Source organism: Pteronotus mesoamericanus, unplaced genomic scaffold (assembly GCF_021234165.1).
Source record: "Pteronotus mesoamericanus isolate MK-2021 breed Mesoamerican mustached bat unplaced genomic scaffold, CSHL_Meso_final contig_57, whole genome shotgun sequence".
Lineage (NCBI taxonomy): Eukaryota > Metazoa > Chordata > Mammalia > Chiroptera > Mormoopidae > Pteronotus > Pteronotus mesoamericanus.
In genome coordinates, this window is record NW_026555203.1 from 333,210 (window position 1) to 360,092 (window position 26,883).

The 26,883-nt window shown below is 45.3% G+C and overlaps 1 protein-coding gene across 4 annotated transcripts in view; it reads left to right on the forward strand.

Annotated features, from left to right (window-relative positions):
• Positions 1 to 26,641, forward strand: part of SEPTIN6 (septin 6) — a 65,539-nt gene extending 38,898 nt beyond the window's left edge. For 3 of the 4 annotated variants that reach the window (XM_054580313.1, XM_054580315.1, XM_054580316.1), the window contains 6 exons: positions 203 to 364; positions 7,117 to 7,213; positions 10,052 to 10,220; positions 13,179 to 13,311; positions 15,996 to 16,186; positions 16,980 to 17,060. In XM_054580313.1, the coding sequence (XP_054436288.1) occupies positions 203 to 364; positions 7,117 to 7,213; positions 10,052 to 10,220; positions 13,179 to 13,311; positions 15,996 to 16,186; positions 16,980 to 17,013 (786 nt within the window). In that variant the 3' untranslated portion in view covers positions 17,014 to 17,060. Of the gene's footprint in view, positions 1 to 202; positions 365 to 7,116; positions 7,214 to 10,051; positions 10,221 to 13,178; positions 13,312 to 15,995; positions 16,187 to 16,979; positions 17,061 to 25,633 lie in introns of those variants that run through there. The other variant, XM_054580314.1, reaches the window with a different exon arrangement.
• Positions 26,642 to 26,883: the final 242 nt, after the last annotated feature.

Below are 26,883 nucleotides of genomic sequence, written 5' to 3' on the forward strand. Positions count from 1 at the left end.
TCAAAATTGTGTTAATCTCTGTAAAGCACTTACTTCCTCATAAGCACTCATTGTGAATAATTATATTATTTGGTTACAGAGGTGGTCGTCCTAGACCACCGGGTTGAGGGGCTCCCTCTGGCAGCTGGTGGAAGTTCTAAGCCATGCTGCTCTCCATTGCAAATTATCAACAATGTTCCCACACTGCTCCTTTCTTCTGTAGGTGAACATAATCCCCATCATTGCCAAGTCGGATGCCATTTCTAAGAGTGAGCTAACGAAGTTCAAAATCAAAATAACCAGTGAGCTTGTCAGCAACGGGGTCCAGATCTACCAGTTTCCTACAGATGACGAGTCGGTGGCAGAGATCAATGGAACCATGAACGTGAGTGGGAGCACAGGGGTTCAATGTGCTGACCATTTGCTCTTTATTTCACCAAATAGTTGTCAAACATCTTCACCATTCATTTTAGTGTAGTCAATTCTTGGTTATCTGGGTCTCAGGTATTTGTGAGAGGGAATGCAGAATGAAACAGCTCCTCTTTCCTTGGAGTGGCTGCTTCAAACCCTCAGATGCAGAGATTTAGCCAGAAACTGAAGGAGGGAAAGGCTGACTCCAGGAAAAATCTGGAGCAGGGGATTCAGATCTCTTCTTCCATCCTCCTCTTTGATGCTGCTCTGGTCTAGGCCAGGCAGCCCCCAGGGGACAGCTGGAAGGGCAAACATTCTTTGTCTCTGACCAAAATAATGCTATGACAATTGATTTCAGTGAATGAAGGAAAAGCTAAAAAAAATTAGCTGGCTTTGGAGACACAAGGATAATCTGTACTCAGATAATCAAGCTCTCTGCCCCTGGGAGGAAAAATGATATATTGCCTCCAATTTTTCTGGTGACTAGAGAAATGTTATTTTTTAAGTTTCAGGGTTGTGCTTTGGTTTAGTAAGTGTGAATGACTTTTTTTAAAAAGCAACTTGCCGTCTTGCCTCTCCTCCCTCACTCCGCCCCCCCCACAGGAATGAGTAATGAAAAAGGCAGAGAGTCAAACATCTCCTCATGCTTCTTTACAATGTGTTGATGCTGTTGCTGTGAAATCTTCAATGTTATGATTTCAAGGAGACAGCTAATAGCTTTCAGAAAGCCTCTGCTTTGGGAACAGATTTCTTTTTCTCTACTGGGAGGCATCAGTTTTTCCTAATGACATAATGCCTGGGTATAGCCAAACTCAGGAAAGCTTTGTAATAAAAGCCATTTTTAGAAACTTCCTGCTGCTGCTGCACTGTAAGTTATCATTCTAGCATCAGCTGCCACCTATTATGAATTGGCCAACAAATTTGCATAGCAGGGCAGCAAGTCATTGTCTTGCCTGACTTCCTGCTTATCAGTACAGTTGAGATATGTTTGTTATTAGAAATTCCTTGTCATCTTTGACAAATCTGGCCCCAGAGGAAGGCTATGTGGCTTGTGGTAGGTAGAACTATACCTCTGACCAGCTGTGAGCACTAGCAAAAAAAAAAAAAAAAAGATTAGTACTTATTCTCTCAAGAAGTCAGGATGTTTGAATGGCAACCAGGGTCTGTCACATTGAGAAAACCTGAAGTGGGCCTAGCCTGCAGAAAAATGGGATCTTAGAGAGAAGCGTCATCTGGTGTCAATGGCACTGATACCTGGAAGCACCTGTCACCTCAGAACATAGGGCCTCATAGAGGTCTTCAAACTTGGATTCCCTAAGTCCCCAGGCAACTCTCAGGCTTGTGGTTTGCTTTGCTAAGTATGGAAAGGGGCTAAGAGTTCTCAGAAATCTCAAGGCATCACACAAAACTACATCTCAGTATATTGTGGATCAGGACTGAAAATCATTTTGGCCTCTGCTTTCATCCAAGTTCTGTCCTCCTGTTTGGTCCTAGGGTAGGCACAGCCTCAATGTTGGAAACTTCCTGTGCTATGAAGCAACAGTTGTCAGCCACTCTGCTTGGGCAGTGAAGGGGTTTTCAGTCCTTTTTTACAATAGTCCAAAGTTTGCTAGTATTTCACGTTGAAAAACTAAATATTTTTCCTTTTTAAAAATTAAGTTGATATACAATTTTATGTTAGTTCCAGGTGTATATAACACACATAATGATTCAACATTTATATACCTCATGATGTGATCACCCGATAAATCTAGTAACCATCTGTCACTATACAAAGTTATCATAATAATATTGATTATTTTTCTTATGCTGTACATTACATCCCCATGACTCATTTTTTTAATAACTGAAAGTTTAGTGCATTTAGGGTTATTCTTGTAAAAACATCACTCAGCATTCATTCCCTGGCATTCCACCATGCTTTTCTGAGTGGGAAAGAGAGGGCTGACCTCCAGCTAGTGTGTCTGGAATTGGGCATGCTCGTGGGAGGGGGACATGCATGGGAATGCTATGTGTTATGTGAGTTGTGATGGAGACAGAATGGGGGGTCGCTGATATGAAATAATATGCACAGGATCTCTTAGCCTGCCCACCACTGTTACAAGTGTATCCAAAGTTCCCAGGGTCTTCGGACGAACTGTGGTATACGAAGCTGCATCATCAGAGACCTGGGCTTGGGTGGTAGGAGGAATGGGTGCTGGCCTTTCAACTCTGGATTTGACTCCAGCCCCACAGCCTCAGCCACCCCAGCCACTTACCATGAGAGATGGATTGGAAGAAGTAGAAGAAGCCTCTTGCCTAAGTGAAGAAGACCATACAGCCATCTTGCCACTCACCACTAAGGATTTTCATGGGAGGAAATGAAAGTAATGAGGTCTCAGCCTCCCCCTTGACTTATTTCAGATTGAGGGGACAAGACAAGGGAGTGAGAGATCTTGTGGCATTCTATTTTCAATCCATGCTCTAATAACTCTCAAGTTTATAGACTTTAATACTAAAAATTGCTGTGCTATTCAAATCAGATATTGTCCTTTGAGTAGCTCAAACCATGGCCAGGGCCCAGGCAAGTGTCCCAATTACTCTACTTGGCTCACTTGATTTGCTACCTCTGAGATCTTGGGTTTGATCCCCATATAGACATTTGGTCACATGGGTGACCTGTAGGGTCATAGGGAGACCCACAGGCACAAGCCTGCCCCTTCTCTTAAGGCAGCAGTGCCATTTCCATTGTTTGTACTCACCTTTGTGAGAATCACCAAGGGCTGACTTGAGAGAGAATCAGGCAATGCCCTTGCTCAGTCGCCAGTAGGAGCCTGTAATGGGGGTGAGCATAACCAGCAGCATGACTGGGAAGTCCCGTCCACTCTGGGAGGAAGCCAGGCCAATGAAGATAATATCAGATGAGGAGAAAAGGGCCCTGACGGTTGCTATTTCACTGGGCTGAGGGGAAGGATCATGTACCCTCCCAAAGTACAATGGATGTAGTGGAACCAGAATAGAATAATTCATGCCAATTGGATCATCAAACACTTTAAAATGTGCCTAGAAGAATGTTAGGTAGACACAAGGCAGGAAAGGTAGTGAATCTGGGACTAGACTCATAAGATGAAGCTTGAGGCTATCTCTTGCTGAGGTTTTCGTTTTTAAAATATTTTATTTATTTATTTAGTTTCAAAGAGGAAGGGAAGGAGAAAGAGAGGGAGAGAAACATGGATGTGTGAGAGACACGTCGATTAGTTGCCTCTCACACGCCCCCAACTGGGGACCTGGCCTGCAACCCAGGCATGTGCCCTGACCAGGAATCCAACTGGCAACCTTTTGGTTCACAGGCAGGTGCTCAATACACTGAGCCGCACCAGCCAGGGCTCTTGTTGAAGTTTTGTGAGACTGGGGCATCTAACCTCTGAGGGCACCTCATCAGAGGTCTCCTGGGTGAGAGAGTTCCACGGACTCCACTTAGGAACCTGTTGCTGTTTCAGCAGTAGCACTGTCTTGCATCCATCAGAGTTTCTGCCCTGGGTCCATATATACCAAGTGTCAGCCCCGGGAGTGTGATGGAGGGGTACCTTCTCTGCACTCTTCTTGACTCCATTCTGGTTGTCATAGCCATTAGTCTTTCAGGAGCAGCAGAAAGAGGGCCAGGGCCTAGCCCCAGGATTTCCCACCCTTCATGGTTGGCTGACTTCCAGCAAATACCATTTAGCCAGGAGGCAGAACACGGGCCACCCCGGAGGATTGGGGGAAGCTGGCATCTGAAGTGCGGTGTCCTCACTACTTCCTGGGAAGATTTGGGCATGAGAGTTAAGGACCTAACTCTCACTTAACCTTTCTGTATGCCAATCCCCCCACATCATGAATGGGGTTGTTCATAACCGCCCTGTAAGGCTGTTGTGAGAATCAAATGAAATCTGCCTGGGAGCACTGGGAAATTATATCTTTGCATAGACTTATCAGAATAGACTTTGATGCCAGTTGTAAAGGGATGTGCCATGGGAGATCTCTGTAGCCCTCTGAAGCTGCCTGGGCCGGAGCTGTGCATTTAGAATGGGGATGAGCAAAATCACAGCAGTCTAAGGAAGACGGGAAGCAAGTGACCCTGTCATTCTAACGATGTCTCTTGGAGACAGTAACAGGCCCAAGGGAATACTGACATTTCTTATGCCTTTATTCTCTTCGTGGTTTTTTTTTTTCCCTCCTTTTCTCTTGAGCCCAGAGAAATACCTTCCACTTTACACAGCCTCCTCCTCCATCACTTTCAGTTGGGAGCGCAGTGTGTGAGGATGCTACAACGTGATTTCTCTTTCTCACCTCCTCCCTCAGTCTAACCTTCTGCCATCGATGCCCCTTCGCTCTTTTGTGTCGTGTGGCCAAATCTTCGAGGCCTCTGTAGGAGAGACAGTATTTTTCCGGAAAGTGCTTCGGGGTGGATTTGAGGCTACTGACATGTCTTTGGTCCCTGAGTGGGAATGAATTATGCCTAGATGACCCCCTGGCAAAGCCAGCTGGCAGAAGTCAGAGATCGCTGGCCCTTGGGCAGGGTTTTGAGATTTCAGTATGCCCCCAATACCCCATGTGTCACATGCCTAATGACGCTTTTGACGATTCATTCCCCTACTAGAGCTGATGAAACATTTCTCACCTTCACCCTTTGCCCACCTTCTGTAACCATAACCTCCTCTTTCCCTGCTTCCTATGTCCCTGTTTCAGGGGTGGCCAGTGGAGTGGGAAGGGGTGAACTGATGACACTGTGAGAGAAGCTGAGAGAGGGTGAGGGAGAGCCACTTACCCTGGATGGCCAGGCACCCCGGGAGATTAGCAGATGTCCTGGAGCTGAGCTCACCATGAAGTCCTGTGGTTTTCCACTCCTAAGAACATTCTTGGGGTGCAGAGCTAGAAGAGAATAGAGAGGAAGGATTGGTTGTGCGATCAGTGCAGATTAAATAAGCAAAAAGCACTTGTTGCAGGTTTCCCAGAATTGAACTGCCACTTATAATCTGACCTTGCACAACTGGTTCACCCTAGGGTTCAGAGTGCTCTCCTCATCTGCTGCTGTAACCTCTACATGGGTGTGGCAGACCAGCAGGTGTGACCTTTGAAGCCAAAGAGACCTGGATTCTACCCCTTGCTCTGCCCTTTCCTACCGTGTGCTTGCTGGCAAGTCACTTAGCCCTTGTGGACCTCAGTTTCCTCTTCTCTAAAGTGGGATAATAAAAACACCCACCACAAGCATTGTTGTAAAGGTTCGATAAGGTAATGTAATGTAGAGCATGTGGTATGGAGTACCTGGAGTTGAGTGAATTGCTGCTGCTAATATCAGTTCTACAGCTACAATACTATTAGTACAATTGCTACTGCCTACTCTGTGAAGCCTGCTTTGACTTCCCTTTAAGTTAACTGCTCCTTCCTGTGTGGTCCTCCAGCCCTTGAGGCTCTGTTTAAAATCTGGACCTTATTGCAGTATTATTGTTGGCGTGCCTATCCCCTACCAGACTGTGCACTCTCCATGGGCAGGCTCTGAACTTTTCCAATGTTGTATTTTTTTAATGCCTAGAACATAGCAGGAGCTCAGCAAATATTTATAGAATGGAAAAATGAGCCTACGACCGAAACCTGTTTCTTCAAGCAGCCTAAGAAAGTTCCAGTGGACTTTTTACTTGTCCTCGTAAAGCCCCGCCCAGAGTCTCCCGGTTTGTAAACAGTATTTATTCAGTGGTTCCATTTGACCAGTGGTCACTCAGCACTTATAACCTGGCCAGCTCCCTGCAGAAGGGGCGCTTTCCCAGGCCCGACACTACCAGCTTAGGGCAGCGGACTCTTCTCTGGCCCACGAAGCCTTCGTTAGCCAGGCCTCCCTCCTCATTACCCAAAGCGAGCACCAAGCTCAGACCCCTGTTTATACTTGGTCTTTCTTTCCTCTCTACCATTTCTATGGCCTTGCCACTGCCATTCAGGGAGTATTTATGAAGCACCTACTGTATGCAGGGCACCAGAGCATACGTCTGAGCCCTTGGTCATATTCTGTCTTAATATGATTTGAGGTATGTAAATCAAGCTTCCCCAATAAGATTGTAAGCTCCTAGAGGGTGAGGGAGTGTATCTTCTGCTTCTTTTGTCTCCCTGACAGCACCTAAAACAGAACCCAGCACAGTCACGAACACATGGATAAATACTTAAGGACTTTACTTCTAGGCTCAAGAGTTCAGTGTGAGCTCTTCCTCCAGGGAAGGACGAGAACAAGGAGCATACAGCTCAGTCAGCAATGCGGTTTCAGTATATACCTATTCTCAGGGGGTCACACTCTGCGGGGGGTGGGGGGAGGACCAACGATCCCAGTACTCTTGTTCTCCTTTAGTCTCTTGATCAACACATAACCCCCCTCATCCCACTCGGCCACCTTCCAAAGGCTCTTCCCCTCAGCAACTGTGAATACTGAAGTGATAGCTAATCTGTGTATCTGTTTATTATTCTACTGATTTCCTGTCTTTGTCCCCTATGCATTCGGCCATGTCATTGTTACCTTTTACTGTGAATCTCTGAACAGCAGAGGCCTGGAATAGACTTCTTATCCCCAGGCAGCTCGGGAGCTTGAGAAATGCCTCTTGATGTTGACAACAATGAGGGACACTGCAGCGTGAGGGCCTGGACCCAGGAGATGAGCAGCAGTTGTATTGTAGGAGCTGTGCCTTTCTCCCTGAGGTCTGAGCTTTTGTTTGCCTTCCGTTTCAGGCCCACTTGCCTTTCGCTGTCATTGGCAGCACAGAAGAACTGAAGATAGGCAACAAGATGATGAAGGCGCGACAGTACCCTTGGGGCACCGTGCAGGGTGAGTGAGTTTCCAACAGAGAGGGAGGAGGGGGTCCCTTCTCTCTTTCTCATTGTTTGACCCCAGCCACTGTGCGACCATTCTCTAACTTGTCCCCAGTCTCTACTCTTTTGGCTTGGGCCTCAAACAGCCATAGGAGTTGCCAGCAGGCAGGCTGGTTCCTGGATTCTCTGCCATGACTAGGCTGTCTTTGTCTCCAATGGAAAAAACATTCCTGAAACAAAAGCAAATGTACCTGGAGCAAGATGGGAAGGAGTGTGCAAGAGAGAATGTGTACTTGCCTGAGTGCACCAGGAGACTTACAACAGTGTTCAAAGCGATGTTGCTCATAACAGTGAATAATTAGAAACAGCTCAGATGTCCGTTAAAAATAAATTGAATGAATTGTGAGATGTTCATATAATGAGATATTATGCCATAGTGATAATGAATGGGTTGTAGTTACATCTACATGAATGTATCTCAGAAACGATGAGCTAAATAAGTCAGAAGAATACATGTCATATGATTCCATTTACATGAATTTCAAAAGTAGACAGAACTAAACAAGATATATATCTTTCAAAATTCATATGTAAATAGTAAAACTATAAAGAAAAAACAAATGAATGATAAATCCAAAGCTCTTCTAAGGTGCTGGTAGTGTTCCACTGGAGCCATGAATATATTAGTGTTCATTTTTAAAAATTATTTAAATTGCACATTTCACACACTCTTTTGTATGCATGATTATTTCGCAATTTTAAAACAAACTTACTGTATATACAACCAAGAAAGTTCCCTATGTGGTCAACCTGTTGTGTATTAAATTAGTCTCATACGAGTCCATTCAGTGATAAAGCAAGGCCTAGGACTCTGCCGTGGGCGGAAGAGGTGCCTGGCCCTCCGAGCTGCAGCTGTCAGCTAGATCTGGGATCGCAGGGGCACCAGGTGTGTCAGGGAGGCTGCTTCACTGCAGACTCATCCCTGACGCTGAGCAAACAAGTGGAAGCAGGTGGGAAATTGTCCACATCTCGTCCAAAGGCCGGCATGCTTAGGGTACACCAGAGACCCTCCAGTGGTACTGGAATTTTCCCTGGACAAAAGAAGACTGGTTGTCAGAGTTGTGCTAGGTTTTGGTCTTCTCTGCTGTTTGGGGCTGGAGATGCTCCACTAGGAAAATTTGCAAATGGTTTCTGAACCAACAGTCTGACACAGGGAATGGATTTGTGGTCTGAGAGACAGGTACCTGAGGTGACATGAGGAGAAGCCAGCAGGTGTGGTTCTTCCAATGACTTCTTCCAACTTAGACCACCCCACACCTAACCAGGAAAGCAGTTTTTGAGCATTTTTTCTTGTAAGTCAGGGTTCACTGTTCTATTCGGGGAAGCTGTGTATTGTTTGGGCAGCCCATAGGGACATTAGGGTCACTTCTGAGTGATCACCAGGGATCACTGTCTGGAGGTGGAGGAAGACATGGTCCTGAAAAGTTGCCTGACTGAAGCAAGTTTTGGTATTAGCTAATGTTCTACAATGACATGAGGGTTTTCATCCCAAAGGCAATGGGCCTTAAGCAGAGGGGTTATGTAAGCTAAGTAGGGCTTTGGAAAGATTACTCTGCTGACTGCAAGGCAGTCAGCTGCAACTGCGCCCACCCTGTCATCCTGGATTCCCTCCCTGCCCCCACTACTTTCTCCTGCACCCTGCAAGACAGACTCTGGGGTGACTGTGCCCATTCATTATCTCAGACCTCACTGTCCCCACATGGTCAGGCTAGACACTCCCATTCTGACACAGTGGAGCTATGCTTGGAGACACGTGCCAGAGCTGCTCGCAACATTACGTTCCAACCGGAAGTCCACATTGCTATGATATGGTCCACATCTCTATCCTTCATAGCTACTGCCCCAAATGCAGACCTTTGCCACACTCTTTTGAGGAGGGGGCTTGTCCACTCAGGCTAGAAAGTGGGGTCCACTTCGTCCCGGTCACTATTGATGCTGTCAGGCCATTATCCACCCTCTAAAAAACACCTCCTTTGAAGCCTCTCCTGTCCAAATGGGCCATACCCCTCCTTGTCCCTGTCAGCTGTTGAGTTCTTAGTTCTTTCTCTTTAGCTTTTGGGGACTTTGACACCTGGTTATTTCCTTTGCCTCTGCTTTAGGTGACCAGGATTGGAATCCTAACCCTGCAACTTACTAGCTACGTAACCTTCCTTAACCTCGTTGAGACCTTGAAAAAGCTATTCCCTCCTCTGCCTGATAAATTCCTATTCTTCCTTCAAGAGTCATCTTAGTGGTTGTCTCTCTGGTGGAGTCTTCACTCTCCCATGAGTTCTTAGCTGCCCCCCTTCTGGGATTTCATTGCACCATTTCTATCTACCTTTATTTTTGTAATTTTTGTATTGTATTCATCTATTTGTAACTGTTCTTCCACTAAACTCCTGAGGACAAGACTCCATGACTTTGTTTCTGAATTCCCAGTGCCCCATACAATACTGGGAACAAAGATTCCACAAATATTTACTGGACAGGTGGCTGAATGTGCAGGTGCCATTGTCCTAAAAATGGCGCAGAGCAAACACTCCTATGAGTGTCTGATTGGTGAATTTGGGATGAGGTGCTACTGAATGTCTTGGTAGATTTCTCTTACGGTATTGTAGTTTTCAATTACCATGATTCATGTAACGTTTCATTTGCCTTATCAGTAGAAAAGCAAATCAGGAGGCAAATTTGCAAGGTCTATATACAGATTGAAAGGCGATGTTGCTGTAAGACATTCTGCCTCTCATTTCACCATTTCTGCTTCTTCTGGCCTTCCTTTCAACATACTTTCAATCCCCTAACCCCTGCTCTGCAGTTGAAAACGAGGCCCACTGCGACTTTGTGAAGCTGCGGGAGATGCTGATTCGGGTCAACATGGAGGACCTCCGGGAGCAGACCCACAGCCGGCACTATGAGCTGTACCGCCGCTGTAAGCTGGAGGAGATGGGCTTCAAGGACACTGACCCCGACAGCAAACCCTTCAGGTATCTCTCACACCAGCTCAGCCCAACCTAGTCCAGCCAACCCAGGGTATGTGGGAGCTTTACCCTGGAGCATCCATACGGGATTAAGACACAGGTGCTGAGACCAAGAGCAGCAGGACTCAGTCACTTGCCAGCCTCACCTGCCAGCTCCTCTCTGCCTCCCTGGGGGAACTGTGGCCAGATGGGCTTGGTAAGCGCTGGCCCGGGAGGAGGCCCAGAGGCCCAACAAGGTCGGTGATCTCACTGCTACAGATGTGTACACACAGCAGCTGCAGCCAGCTCTACCCAAGGGGGGCCCTGAGCTGGGCCCTTCTTCTCCAATGCGACAGTTTGTGCCTGGCCCATGCCCCACTTTCTTCATCAAGCTCCTGCTGCTCTGTCGGGTATCCAGTGGGTTTTTTACCCTGCTGCCCATTATCAAAACTAGATGGGATCAGGCAGCAACGTTGTACATATATTGATGAACTTTAGGCTCTTCATTCACTGTCAAGTGCAAGTTTTGTTTTGACCAGAGGATGTTAATAATCATTGACATACTTCTCTTTTTCATACTTTTTTATTAATAAATTAATTACTTTTTTCAAATACATTTGTCTCTGCCTTCCCCCCACCACTTTCCCCTGCCCCCCTCCTCCCTCTCTCTATTTCATACTTCTTAAATCAGAATCTAAGAACCTTCCAGAGAAGAGAAATATTTTTGAAAGTAGTTTACTCTGCTTAATAGGAGCAATGTGTGAAGTATAAGTGTCTGATCTACATGCATGATACCTGATATAAGTCCCGCATTTGAAGTGACCATGTGGTGCCCTTTACCGGGGCTTGGTCTCCTTTCATGAAATGTCAGGCCTTGATAAGCAAGTGACGGGGAGGCTGTCAGATGGCCTTTGAGATCCACAGTACCTGCTCACTGTGGAAACTGGCCTAGGGGTAAAGCACAGCCAGTCCTTCAGGGTTCCCTCATTCCAGAGGAGCAGACTCGGTTCCTTTCATGGACAGGGGCCACTGGAGCTCCTGGGATTGGAGGAAGGCGTGCATCTCTCTGTTGGGTGCTTCCTTAGTTTTCTCTGTCTTTCCTCTTTACCAGCTTTAATCTGCATCTGTGGGAAAAAAAGGTGTGCTTCTATCTGTTTTTCTAGTCCCCTCCCCTCCTCCTTTGCTCCATCCTGTTACCTATGTCTTCACCCTCTGCTGGCCCATGTTGCATGCAAATATTCTCACTCTAAAGAAAGTCACCCTTAACTGCTTCTCCTCACCAGCCTGTGCACTGTCAAGAGATTCGGCTCTGACAGGAAGGAGAAAGAGTTGCTCTGCATTTATTGGCTTCTGACCCCACCATGCCACTGAAATGCCTCCCTCCAAGGTCAGCAATCACACACTCCTGGCCAATTACAGTGTGGCCTCTAAGTCCCATCTTTGAAAAAAATTTTTTTTTTAATCTCAGTATTTGATACTCCTCCTTGTTGCCTCCTTCCTGAAGCTCTCTCTGCCTTTGGCTTTTCTACCACTGGTTTGGCTCGTTTTAGTCCCCTCTCTCTTGCTACTCCTTCTCAGCTTCCTTGGCAGGCTCATTTTCTTCAGCTTACTCTTTTAAATGTTGTGCCCCAGGATTCTTTTCCTATGGTCTCTTCTCCTTTCACTCTCTATTCTCTTTGCACCTGGTTATTTCCCTTCTCACAGCCCTAATTATTACCTAGAAATAGATGAATCCCAAGCTAAAATCTTATGTTTGAGCTCCAAGCCCACTGATCTAACTATATACCGGATGTTTCCACTCAGACATTCCATAGGTGATGCACTTGAAACTCAGGTTGTCTAAAAGTTAAGTCACCTTCTTCTGTCTTAACCATACTTCTTCTCCAGTGCTCCCTGTCACAGCTCATGGTACCACCATTCATTCACCTGGTTGCCTGAGCCAAAAACCTGGAATAATCTTTGAGTCTTCCTAAGTCCTGGAAGTTCTATTCTCTTACTGTTCCTCCAGGTACCTCAGGTCCCCTATTCCTTACCGGCTCTTAACATTAAAATCTTATCATTTCTTACTTGGATTGTTGGGAAGCCTGTCCTTTATGCAACAACCAGAATGGTCTTCTCATTTTTAAATTAGATCAAGTTGGTCCTGCTTAAAACCTTACCATGGATAAATGTCCAACTCTCATATGGCACCCAACGTCTGCTTTCTCTTACCAGACTCAGGGACTTCATATCCTACCACTCCACAGCTTACTCCAGCCGTGTTGGACTGTGCTTGGCCCCCTGAGTATGCTAGTCTCTCTCCACATGTGCTTTTCCACATGCTGCTCTCTTTGGAGCACAGTTCCTCCCCTTTTTCTCCAGGCTAACTCCTATTTGTTTAGGACCAAGTCCAGGCTGGGGGAAAGGAGACTTAGCCTAGGCATCTCCCACTAAACTGTGAGTTCCTTGATGGCAGGCACAGTGGCTGTTGGCTGTAGATGTTGAGTGACTAGCATTAGTATCACTCGGTCCTGTGTCTAGCACCTGGTGGAGTCTCATCAAGAGTTTATAACAATAGTTCATTAATGTGGTCCATTTCAGAGCCAGGACCTAGCAGCAGAGTAGAGTAGGGAGATCCAAAGTAGAAGACAAAACATGCAGTTTCTGGTCCCAGCTCTGCCTCTAACTAGCTGTGTGGTCTTGAGCAAGTCACCTCACCTCTCTGGGCCTGTTTGGTCACCTCTAAAACAAGAGCATAGAAGCAGATGTTCTAAGTCACTCCCAGTTCTAAATATCTCTCCAGGTCCCCAGGGCTGCCCCATCACCCTCAAGCAGCCTTGCGATTCTGCTGTCACATGCTGAGCCAGCTGCCCACAGCTCTGTGGTACTGTTTTTGCACCTCTCCCAAAATCAGGGGAAGGTGGGTAGGGAACCCCAGCGAGGATCGGTTTTCATCCACTAGGAGCCATTCCAAAGGCAGGGGAATTAACCTGACCATGTTTGCAGTTTACAGGAGACATATGAGGCCAAAAGGAACGAGTTCCTAGGAGAGCTCCAGAAAAAAGAAGAGGAGATGAGACAGATGTTCGTCCAGAGAGTCAAAGAGAAAGAAGCTGAACTGAAAGAGGCAGAGAAAGAGGTAAACGTGAGCTTAGGTGTTAGGCGGGAAGGGAAAATAGGCTGAGCTTGGGCCTGGCAGGGGCTTCTGCCCTGAGAGCAGAGCCAACCAGAGCTTTGCAGCCTCATAGCAAGAGTGGGGCACAGCATGTGTAGCCCCGCCTCTGCTGGCACAGAGGGAGCTGTGGGAGATCTGTGTTTCCTTGGTTCCTCATTCACCAAAGCCAGGATGTTTCCTCATTCTGTTACTTACTCTCCAGAGCGGCACTGTCCATCTGGTAGCCACTAGCCACATGTGGCTATTTAAATGGAAATTAATTAAAATTAAATAAAGTTTAAAACTCAGCTCCTCAGTTTCGTTAGCCACATTTCAAATGCTCAATCCTCATGTGACTAGTGGCTCTCATATTGGATAGCACAGATACAGAACATTTCCGTTGCCACAGAAACTTCAGTTGGGCAGCACTGCTCGAGTCAAGACCTCACATAGCCTCTTGGGGACAGGTGTGAACTGATTCTTTTCTCTCTTCCTGGGACTTCGGAGCTCAGTAGAGACAGTTGATGACTTCCTTGACTGTCCTGCCCCATCCCAACTGCTCTGATGGCCACGGGGAAAGATGGTTCCAGGCAGTCCTGGGTACCTTGTTGAAACCTCAAACAGTAACAGCTGGCGCACTTCCCTAGTCATTTGGGTGTTCTGTTCCATTTCATGGTGGCATTAAAGAAACATCTGTGTGGCTCTAGTGAGTTTTTAAACTAAAGTTTGATGGTCCCTCTGGGGTTTTCATTACTTAAGCCACGCCTAATAGATTACAGTTGGTCCTCCAACTGTTGCCTTGCATTTCAGGTCCCCCTACCACTTCGCCCAGTGCTGCCCAATGAAGTGGCCTCAACTACAGGTTGGGTCACTTCAACAGCTACTTCCCTTCTCTGGGCCTTGAGAGCCCTGATGAAGGGACGCACGCACTTACTTCCCAAGTTTCTTTCCCCGTAATTTGCTGTGACTCTCTATGGTTATCACCAATCCCCGAGGACAAGGGTATTGATTTTATTTCAGTATCACTTCTCCAAAAAAAAAAAAGTCACCTAGGACTTTAAGGAGGAGAAGTAAGGGGAGCTTGAAGAGAAATGAATGAAAAGCCAATGGACAAAAGCCAGGTTAAGGCAACTGATTGGCAGAGCTTCCACACCTCTACCACAAGTGACTAGTCAAAGCTGGTTTACGCTGCAAGCTTGTTATCCATCACCCCTTACTAAGTGACAGACAGTCCCAAATACCTCTAGGACCCAGAGACTTGGCTTCCTTCATGGTGCGCTGAAAGCGCTATAGAATCCTAAATTCTTTTTGAGCATTCTGTCCCAAATGCTCAAAAAAAAAAAAAGTGAAATTATGTTTGGTCTGCTCTTATTATTCAGGGTAGTTTATCTCATTCTCCTTTGTTACCACCGTACCTCTTTTTTTTTTAAGAGATTTTATTTATTTATTGTTAGAGAGAGGGGGAGGGAGAGAGAAAGAGACAGAGAGAGAGAAAGAGAAACATTGATCGGTTATCTCTCATACATGTCCCAGCCGGAGACCAAACCCACAACCCAGGCATGTGTCCTGACCAGGAATCAAATGAGCAACATTTCACTTTGGGTCATGCCCAACTACCTGAGCCACACCAGTCAGGGCATCACCTATACCTTTCGATCCACTTACCACAGTGGCATGCCAGAATATTCTTTCTGGTCTCTGGCTCTATTCAGGGCTAATTAAATCTCCTCTTGGTCAAGGCTGAGGTCTTCACACTCATTCCATTTTGTAAAACTTAAAAAAAAACCCTCCTTCCATGCCCAAGAACAAATATTTCCTTTGACCAGCTTTGGCATTGCCGAAGTTTGCTCTGTGATCCATGGTGACCCTCTCTGACTGGAGGGGATGAAAAACGCCAGGGGCCCCTGACATGTTGAGAGATCTCACTATATAATACTCTATAGAATGGATGGATCTTGGTTGGGCAAATTCCTTAACTTACCTCACCTTCTGTTTCCTCATAGAATGCAGATAACAAAAGAACCTACCTCGCAGAAATTAAATGAGTGGATACATATAAAACTCTTAACAAAAGTCAGTGCCCGGCCTGCAATAAGCACTCAGTAAATGTTATACTATTATAATTGATATTATTACTAACCATGTGGTAACTCTTTTATTTTTTTGTCCTCATCCAAGGACATTCTTATTGATTTTTAGAGGGAAAAGTAGGAAGACAGGTAGAGAAACACTGATGTGATAAGAGATACATTGGTCGGTTGCCCCTCGCACATGCCCCAACCAGCAACTGAACCCACAATCCAGGCATGTGCCCTGGGTGGGAATCGAACCCGTGACCTTTTGATTTATGGGACGATGCTCCAATCGACTGAGCTACACTGGCCAGGGTCAGTGTGGTAACTCTTAAACAAAATATTTGATTAAGCAGAATGCATGGTTCCTTGACTATATTTAGGAGCAGAAACTTGGAGGTAAAATGGTAAGAGAAAGGGACTATCCAGAACACGGTGCTTTGTGGTGCCATCATATCTGTCTGTAGCAGAAAGGTCTCTTACAGTCTCGGGGTCCTGCAGAGTTGTAACCCTGCCAGTGCCCAGTCGCCCTGGGCTCGGCTCAGCTGGGATTTTCTTACAGGGGACTCCCCCAAACTCCCTGTGCTTTCTTGCCAGCTACACGAGAAGTTTGACCGTCTGAAGAAACTACACCAGGATGAGAAGAAGAAGCTGGAGGATAAGAAGAAATCTCTGGATGATGAAGTGAATGCTTTCAAACAGAGGAAGACAGCGGCTGAGCTGCTCCAGTCCCAGGGATCTCAGGCTGGAGGCTCACAGACTCTGAAAAGGGACAAAGAGAAGAAAAAGTAAGTGGAGGGCTGCTCTGGAGTGGTAGCTTCTTTCTTCTCCTGCTCAACCCCTCGGGGTGGGACCTGGAGGCTGAGGGGGGCTGCGGGATGGTGAGCAGAGGGGAGCTGTGGACTTAGACCAGTTTGGGCATCTATAACTGGTCTCAGTGTCCCCGAGGGACCTTTGGATTCCCTGAATTTGGGGAACTGAGAGAAAGTCCCAGGGGCTCAGGCCCTCCATTTGGCCTGCTTAGAAAAGTCCTGCAAACTCAGGTAGGAAGAGAGGGAGGGAAAGGAGAGGAAAAGCTAAAAGAATGTGAGAGAGTAGAAAGAAGGGAGGCAACAATGAGCACTGCAAAGTTATAAGAAAGAGATGAACAAAAGGGGGCACATAGAGGATAGTGGGAGAGAGAGCCTTTGCAGAAACCTTCGGGCACACTCTTTCTCCCTGAGAGGTCGAAGCCAATTGGGCTTGAGCATCCTATACCTGAGGTGGTCACCTCTCCGTGCCTGTAGACCAACCCTCTCTCTGCCTCAGTTCTCACCCGCTGCAGCCAGCAGAGTTTCACTGCTGCCGCTGAAGACTTTAGCCCAGTTCCAATTACTCACCCCTTTGCTGTCTGTCCTCTTAACTGCATAGTTGTCCCTGGCATGGGGTACTGAGAATTTGGTGGGGAACCCTCAGAGGCTGGTATATTCCGGGTGCCCCATCCTCAACCTGGGGAATGATTTTATTTATTTTATTTTATAATTTGTTTTTTTTTAAATTTTTTTGTGGGGGAATGATTTTACAATCTATCTCTCTCCTTAGGTATTTGGTAAGGCAGGATAGCGTGGGCTCCTGATCCCCATGTGGGCCAATTATCCTGACCCAACCTATTCCTCATCCCAGAACCAGAGAAGAGAAAAGCATTTCTGATGGAACCTATACAACAGCAGGAAAAGACCCAGTGGTTCCTTGTGCTCCGTAGTTGTGCAGTGTGACTTGGGAAGCCCCCAGATGGGGTGTTAGGCAATGTCCTTATTAAAGGGGCTTGGGGATCTGAAAGATGTCCATAGTCATTGTCCTCTGTTCTTAGCTACTTGTTCCTGACTCAAATGGATATTTGGCAAAAGAAGGAAACATCTTCCTTTCCTCTGTGCCTGGCTTATCACTTAGGAATAAAAGTGACTTTTGTACAGTATTAAAATATTTTATATTTGAAGGCACTCAGTTTTGCAATCTGATTATTCTTTATTCAAAAGTATAATTTGAACATTTTCACCAATTAGTCTAGACATTTTTGTTACTGAATCATAACAATATATGTCAAATTTGCTGACTAATTAACTCTTTTTGGTATTATTTGATGGATAAACTTTCAACTAGCTGGGAAAAACACCTCTTTGGAAACACTGTGTATTAACTGATCTGTCCTAGTGTGTTAGTTGTGCCAGCAGGCATGGATATTCCTATTTTTAAGATCAGAAAAGTCTAAATTTGTCTTCCAGCTCTAACCTGCTGCTTTCATAGCCCTGTGGTATTTGTTAACTCAATCCCTGGGGTAGTTTCACAGCCTGTTTGCAGAAATTAGAAGATTCATTTGTTCGGATCCCACTGACAGACATTCAACTATAAATATTCTCTATTCCGCTGTTAATAGAAGTTTCTCCCAGACCAGGTTTTTCCCTAGTTGCCTCAAATTACTTGATGCCCTCCCACCCCGCCAACCCCAGGCAGAAGACCCTCTCTACAGTCTCCAGGAATATTTGGGGCTGGTGACGGTACCCTTTTCCAATTCTGAGTGGGTGAAAACCTTACTAACATATGGCACATCGTATTAGGAATAAGGACCTGACAAAAAGGCTCTCTTCTTTCACACTTCCAGATATATAACTGCCCCTAGACCTAGGCTTCTTGTATAATTCCTTAAACAGTTAGCTAACTTCTAAAAGACCTATTATGAGACCTGTGTCACTCTGTTCCCATAGTGATGATGGCGGTGGTGGGATATAAGGGTAGAAGTGGTGATAGTGGCATTTCCAATTGAAAGATGGTGGTTGGATATAATAGAGTCACATATTTAGAACTTCCTTTGCCTGCCTTTGAGGAAGTTAAGAAAGAGTACCTGTATTTCAGGGGTCCCTAAAGCCTGCCCCCCCCACTTCCCCTCCTACTCCTCCTAACCTCCTTTGACCTCTAACTCTTCATTGTTTGTGTGAACTCGTAATATTTGATTTCTCAAGTTCACTCCATCTTCATCAGCTCTTACTGTTTTACAGTTAACTCTGCTGTTTGCTGCATGCTGCATGAGACCCAGGGTCCTGGTAAGCTTTATTAACTCTAAATAGAACTGGCAGTGGCTTCTAGAACACATCTCCCCAAATCCCACCCCTTCTCAACACACATATCTAATCACAAAAGAAGCTGCTTCATTGTCCTAACTGGTTTCCTCTTGTGACTTAGAATATTAAGAAATAGTCTGATGTGGTTTCAAGTGTACATGTGGAATGTTTGCCTGCCTGGTTAAAGTGGGGTGTTTTCAGACTTTTGCTGATAGAATAGCTGGGTAGCATAGGTGGATCGATATTTGAGGTTCAATTTTGGTCATTTTTTTTTTCTTAAAGAGCCTTAATCATTACTTTGAAAATTAACTAGACTGTAATGAGGAGGGAAGTTGTTGGGTTTAGCAAGCCCTGTCCTGCAATTGTCACAGTGGCATTGCCCCCAGGTTTGGGAATGTTCTGAGCTAACAGAAACTTGCTTGTCTGTTTCCCTCTGTGGCAATTTCTTACCCAAAGGGTTCAAGTTCTCAAATTTCCTTTGGCTCTGTAACCCCCCAAAACCATAGAGAAAGTTGAAGAAACTAAGAGCTCTTAGATATTATAGAGTTCCTTACATTTAATTCTACAAGTACTAGTTTCATGAACACCTGCCTTTGGTAAGATGGATTCCTTAGGGCTACATATTGATTGTATCGATTGAAGAGAATAAAACTCCCTAGCATCATGTAATTTATATGGTGATTATAGCAATGATTAAGCACCTATCTGTTCTACTAGACTCAGGTAGTAGATGAGGAGGGAACATAACTATGTTTAATTTAACACAATTAGGCTTATTACTATTTTTGAAACTTTCAAACAGGAACAAAAGGAGAGGGAGGATAGCAGAGTCCAGCCTCAGTTACCTGCAAACCAGCCCCCAAACAGCTGTCAACACAAGACTAATCCTGTTTCATCTATTAACCCAAACCTACTAGATTATTAGAAAGCAAAACTAAACATTATTTCATTTGTAAATACATTAGCATGCGTCTTTAAGAGGTACTGACTTTCTCCAAAAAACAGCCCTGGCTGGTATGGCTTAGTGGATTGAGAACCGGCCCATGAACAAAAAGGTCCCTGATTTGATTCCCAGTCAGGGTACATGGGTGTGTTGCAGACCAGGACCCCAGTTGGGGGTGTGCGAGAGGCAACCAATCGATGTATCTGTCACGCATCAATTTTTCTCTCCTTCTTTTTCCTCACTTCCCCTCGCTAAAAGTAAATAAATAAAATCTTAAAAGTACATAGCCACAATACCACCTACAAAATTAACAATTCATTAACATAAAATTCCTAGTCAGTGGTCAGAATACCCCATTTGTCTCATAAAATGCCTTCACATTTGGTTTGTTTGGATGGGAGAATATAAAATATTTAGGGCTTCTCCCCACTCACCAATGCAAGTTATGATTTAAATGGAGAGCCTACTGTTCATCACCAAACCAATAGCTGCAGTTGTTGCACTGGGGGTTTTGGGCAGCTGGCAAAACATCCTATTTTCGAGGAAGTCCATAGAGGCATCTGAAACATAAAGTCCATGATATTGGGCCACAGGAAACAACCCTAAAAGAACAATGAAAAGATTTATTGTCTAGCTTAAGGACAACTCTTTAGAGCCCCTGTTAGTTGACTGGAATTAAACAGCAGATTTCCATTCAGGAAGACTGTCACTTCCTAGACTGTCCTCTGCTGTGGTCCCAATGCCTTGCAAAGTGGCTGAAACCTGTAGAATCTCAGTTCATGTGTATCCTCGTCGTTCCCCCATTATAATGAGGAAAGTAGAAGAGATGTATTCTGGTAAGTTAGATCTCAGTTAATGAAACTGAATTAATGTGGTTTGACACAATTTGGTTCACATTTCCCTGAGTGAGTCATTGTTAGTGGCCATTACTAAAGTGAATTCTGGCAAAACTATAATTCAAGCCTTACCGTATAAGTGAGAGGCAATTAGCACACAGCATGAACAGCCAACCTCAACCCAAGCAGGTTGATTTTTTTCCTGGCAGGCTTCTCCCCAGAAGACCACAAAAGCAGTTCTAAACCAAATAGGGGAGATAGGCCTTGGCTCTCTGGGACCCAAAAGCAGCAAAGGCAGCTTGTTCCCTCCCCAGAGCCCTCATTCCTGGGATGGATTACAAAGGCCACCTCTCATTGAGTAGGGTGAAGCTTACTGTTTGTTACTGGTCTTCAAATTGCTTGAGACCCTACTTGTGGCCGTGTGAAACTGTAAGACAAAGAATTCTTCTGTGACCGGTACACAGTTGTAGATACCATATCTCAGTGGTTCCTGGCTCTTGACTCTTGGGGGGTGCACAGTATATGAAAGAGTGTACACGTATCAAAATATATCAACCTTCCTTTGAAGCCCAGAATATAGACTATTGCAGTATTGTTTGTTTCCCTTCCTCTAGCAAGTAGACAAAAAATAAAGCGATGAGTATTCATATAACATCCTAATACTTTTCAGAGTGTTTTTTCTTATGGTGTCTCACTTTTGCCTTGCAACGGTCCTGTGAAGTAAGGAAGGAATAACCTTCAGGTGACACTGAGTACATGGAGGAGTGGGAAATTTAAGAGACTTAATCAAGGATCACACAGTGAGTTAGTGGCAGAACTGGAACAACAATGTAGAACTCCTATTCTTTTTTAAAAAATATTTTATTTATTTTTAGACGTGAAGGAAGGGAGAAAGAGAGGGAGAGAAACATTGATGTGTGGCTGCCTTTCTCACGCCCCCTACTGGGGACCTGGCCCGCAACCCAGGCATGTGTCCTGATGGGAATGGAACCAGCAACCTCAATCCACTGAGCCACGCTAGCCAGGGCAGAACTCCTATTCTTGGTATAAATTGCCATTCGTGTGAGTGTGTGTGTGTGTGTGTGTGCGTGCGTGTGCGTGTGCGTGTAGATGGATGTACTCACTCTGAGAAAGTAACTGTACAAACATACTCACATATGCATATGCTTTTAACTATCCCTCCCAAATATATAATAGTCTTTCTTTAATGAGATAAATGTATTTTTCAGGTAAAAAAAACAGGGACTTAGATCCACAGCCAAGGCATTCTCAGGGACACTGTGGTATGATTAAACAGCCAAGGGATTCAGGCTCTGATTCTGGTTGTATCTTTTTCTTTGTGATCTGGGCAAGACAGTTGAGTTCCCTGTGTTTCTCGAATCCTCATATATCAAGTAGGGATGGATATTACTTGCCCAGCCTGTGTCACAAGGATGAAATTTAAATGAAAGAAAGGTCAAAGTACCGTGTCAACACAAACTAGTAATGGATTTCCAGTAGTTCAGATTTTCAGGTAACTGTGGTCTGAACCAGACACCTCACAAACAGCTGTTGCCACAATGTACTATGTAGCGGATTAGGACTGCTTTTGCCCCAGGGTACCTGTTTAGCTGACGGGAGGGGGGGGAGCGGGGGGGGGGGACCTGTTCCAAAGGCTACCTGAGGTGAAACCTTAACCTCCTTTGCCTTCCCTGTGCGACAAGGCAATCCATAGCTGAGAGCCTGGTGCTCTATCCAGTGGCCTGAGACCACCTGGAGATTTGCTGAAGGTATTCCTGTGTAAGGTGTCTAGAGGGGGGCATTAGTCAGGACCTAGCAATTAAGGTAAGAGAGAGTATTCTTGAGACTGTTGATAATTATTTTGCTCCTTAACCCCACTACTGCTGCCACAAGCAAGAAAGCATGTTCCCAGGAGCCAATGCAATATAGGACCTTAAGACCATCTAACATAGCTATATATTCTGGTTGACCCATTAGTCATTATGACAGAGTTTTCTTCTAACCTGTTTTTTTGTCCATTAATCCATCCATTCATTAACCCAGCTTCTCTTTTTTATTTTCAGTTTGGGCTTCCGGTAAACGCCCTTTTCCTGCACAACAGACCTGGGCCTCCCTTTCCTTAATTACCCCTTAACATGAGTCAGAGCACACAACCCATGCCCCTCACTCTCCTCCCGCCAAAGTTCACAGAAGCCTGAGAGTCTGAGGACGGTGGTCTGGCTTCTGGCCCAGAAGCCAGCAGTCACGTGGCTCAGAGATGCATCATGCATCATGCATCCCACTTCCCCTCCTAGCGGCTGCCCCTAGCCACTCCCCGTCTCCTTCTTTGCCAGACTGTAACATGTTCAGGGGTCCCATCTGCTACTGCCCACCACCAGTTTCCTTGTTCGAACTCTAATGGCTGCTCGCCTCCCTGAGGTATTTGCATCCACTGTGGCTGGGTAAGCACCAGGCAACAAGGCTTTCCCCCTCAGTGCCTAGTCACTAGGCTTCCCTGATCATCCGCCACTGCCTAGCCGAGCCACAGCTTCTTCTCAGAGGGCTCCAGGAGGAGATCCTTTGGTGCCTTTTCCTTTAGGCCTCTCAGCCCAGTCCTTTCCAGTTTTGATTTCACTCAAAGTACCTGTACTCAAGCTGTGTATAAAATCCAGAATAAGTTTATCTACAACAAGCCCCTCCCAGAAAACCTGACTGCCGAAGAAAATAGCATAAATTCCCTCTCTCTATAATTCTGGGTACCCCACAGATGCAGAAGGGGAAATAAACCTGAATGTTATTACCGGCCTAGTGTCTTGAATGATAGGTTTAAAGAATTCTTGTGAGGTGTCTCAGCATCTCCTCTGTAATCTCCCTTAGGGCTCCCCACCATCCCCCAAAGGCAGGGTCAGTTAGCAGGTATAATAACCCCATGTCATAAACGGCCAAAGTGAGTGATCAAAGAATCAGTGTTTTTAGTTTTTCTGTGATGAGTCTTTCAGTCTATTTATTTGGGCAGTGTGATGATGAATTTAATCTGTATTTTGCATGTGCTCTCCCAATAAGAAGTGAGATTATCAACAGGAGAGGAAGAGTGTTATTCCTCGGAAGGCCCCTAACTTTATCTCCAGTCTAAGGATTTGACTCATTAATATTCCAGTCCTAATTTTGATAATGGCTTTGGGAAACCCTTTGAAGTAGAGAGCCCTCCATTGTCAAGCACAGTGGCCTTCGGTGTTTGGCCAGTGAGAGAGTTTGGAGGTGAGCTGGCAATAATCTGTGGCTAACACGCCCTTTCTCTGCCCTTCCTTTGCAGTAATCCATGGCTGTGTACTGAATAGTATCCCCCGCTACAGCTGGACTGGACTCCATTTAGCCTTTTAAGCCAAGGTTCCTATTTGAACTGACAGCTTTCCTTCGGGGTGCCAGGAAGCTGGGTCCCCTGCCCCTGCCATGTACTTCCACTTCAAACCCCACCTCTTCTTTTGAGTTCTCTTTCCCAGTCTCAGTGGCACTGACCATGAACTTCTTTTTAACTTTTTGAAGGTTTTTTTTTTTGTTAATTTCTTTCAAAACGCAGTCTATCGAGGCTATGCCAAATATTCAGGCTTTTTTGAAGTGTTGACAATGGGAAGAAGTTTCTCTCTTCAATAATGGATAACAACAGGAAGTGAAAAGTAGAGAAAATGAAAACCAAACATGCACACCCTTGATCTTTTCTTGTTGGTAGAGCAAGAGCAGTCTCTGATTTGTTAGCGGCCAGAGGCAAGTATGACGGGTTTTCTGCCAAAGCTTAAGCTAGTTTCTTATCCAAGTCTCATAGTGGAGCATTTAGCAGACCCTATGCCTTGCAGGGGTTTTTTTTCTTTCCTTTTTAAAAACAAACTTGGACACTCGTCCAGTAGCTCAGAGAGATGCTAAATTAGGGCTGTCAAGTCCTCTAGGGAAAGGCATCTTATTTACAGCTTTGATGTTTCCAGGTCCAGTTTCACAGCTGCTTCCCACAAATCCTAAACTTAAAACAACCAACTGGTCTTCTTCCCTCTGGGTAATTATTTGCATCACAAATAGAGCCCCCTTATTTGCATTTGTTTACAGATTAAGTACTTGAGGCTTGAGGAGCTCTGAAAACGTCAAGTTTTAGAGCTATGCAGCCTTTGAGAGGCCTTCAGAGTCTAGGCAGGAATTTTGTATTAAGGGAGAAATTTTGGCCCACAAGATAGACGTGACCCATTTTTTTTGTAAGAGAAAATGGAAGCCCAGAGAAGTGAAGGGACTTGCCAGAGGTCCCATTGCTGTTTTGTGGCAAAAGCCAGGCCAAACTCAGTGTCTCCTGGCTCCCGATCCATTTCATTAAGGGATTCAGACTGTTCGTGTGTGTTCCTGGAGACAAGGTCTTTTGATGCTCAGAGAACCTGAAGAGTTAGTATTAGAGGGCCTCTTAGATTTTTCCCCATAGAAAAATATCCAAGGATGAGTGGGTAGGGGCGGGCCAAGCAGAAGGCTCCAGACCAGCTCCTGAACTAAGTGCTTCTGCTGACAGTAGGGATCGCCAGCACCCATTAGCTGGTCCGCTTTCCTGGAAGTCTGGAATGGGGGCCAGGCACACATTTGTTTAACAGGTACCCTAGACGATCCTTTTAATCAAGGAAGTTTGGTAAACGAAAATCTAACCTGTGAGTGAGCGTAAGGCCTTTAGGAAGTCAATCCACACTAAGAAAATAAAATTATTATATTGGGTAGTTTTTCTATTTTATTACATCTATTATGGGGTGACATTGGTTAATGGTAGTTTTCTCACTGTAGACAGGTTTGTTTTTTTTTCCTTCAGTGAAAAGACTTTCTAATGAGTACAATTGTTGCTATTTTTTTAAAAAAAAAAATACCCTAACTACTCTGTTTACTTCTGGTGAAACAAAACCAGTCATTAGAAATGGTCTGTGCTTTTATTTTTCCAGACTGGAATGGAATGGATTTCCTGAAAAATCCCCACGTGTACACACACACACACACACACACACACACACACACACACACACCCCTAGTTTCTCTTAAGCTGAGTAGTTTGCTTTTCCTAGCTGCAGTGCAGATCACTTTTGTTTTTGTTTTCCTGTTTTAATCATCTGGCATTCCCATGTGGCTGTTAATATGTGCTTGTTTTTAATTAAAACAAGAAGCTTTAAACCGGTGTGTGGTGTTCTTAAAACCTTCTCAGCATATTTCCCGGTGGTGATGGACCATCAGTGACCCCATTTCTAACCTGTCTTCTGCAAGTATAATCTGTTCTACCTCACACTGCCCCCTCCCGTCGCCCTGTCTTACTTTGAATGTTCTTTATCTTTAGCTAATTTCATGTTTTCTTTCTCTTTCTCTCTCCCTCTCCAGCTTTTTTTAATCTTGTCTTCAGCAGCTGCATTAAGTCTAAAGGAGAAGACTGCCATTATAGAAGAGTTAGGGTTCCACATTGTTTCAAACCAGAAACCAACCAATTCCCTCTTCCCCCCAACCTGAGCGCGTGCATGTGCGCGCGCGCGCACACACACACACACAACACACACACACAACACACTCAGCAAGTGTTCAATGTCCCTGTGTCCAGGCAAGAAGCTCTCTCCTGATTTACATGGTATTTTAAATGGAAGTATCTTGTCCTAACCTAACAAGGCAGGAAAAGAACCATCAGAGCTGGAGAATGGACCAAGTGTAACCTCAGAGAGACAACTACAGGACAGCTCACCCAAGTGTAAGTGACTGGGGCAGGACACCTCAGCTGTGGGTGTGGAAGTGCTGTTCACAGGTTTTCGGTTGAGTTTTTGGTTTTTCTTCTTAAACACGAATTCTCCAGTTCAGTGGGTTGACTGTCTACAGCCACTATTAGACATTTCTGAATATGGAAGGGGAAGTCAAGCAACATCTGTATCTTCTTCAGCATTCGCAGGCCTCCTGCAGACTCCTAGCAAGGCTGAAAATGGATCCACTGACAGTGGGGAAAGGAAAGGTGGGAGGGGGTTAAGTTTCGTGAGAGAGCAGTTAATCCATTCAACCTTCTAAAGCTAGTTGGGGTTTTCAGAGAGATTTCTGCTCAACCTGGGATCTGGCTGCAGAGCTTTGATGTTGATAAATCTGCCTTGAATTCATTGGTTTAACTTACACCAAAATACCATGTGAGTGTGCTCATTCCTGTATATCCTTAAAACCATTGCCATCCCACTGTCCGGTGTCTCTTGAGAGAGCCTCTTTGCATGTTTTCCGGAATCTGTGTGTGTCTTTCCTTTCTTCTCCTTTATTCTTTTTGCTCAAACGTGTGACCATTCACTGCCCCTCTAGGGCTTCCATTCGCCAGGAGAAACATCCCAAAGCCAGCACTGTTCAGCTTGATACCTTTCTAATGTCCATGCGAATTTTCAATAAAATTCAAAGAAATGCTCAATGGCTGTGTGATCTGATCTTAAACCATTAGGTGATACGACCCATCACGGTTTGCCTTAGGAGTGGGTGGCTGCCTTCCAACTGGATGATTTGGGGGGCTCCGGGAGGCACCATCAGCCCATATGCAACCTTCCTAAGTGGGCTGCTGTGTCTCCTTCCTCCACCTGAGCTTGAAATTCTCATGGGTGGCGGGAGGTGGGGTGAGA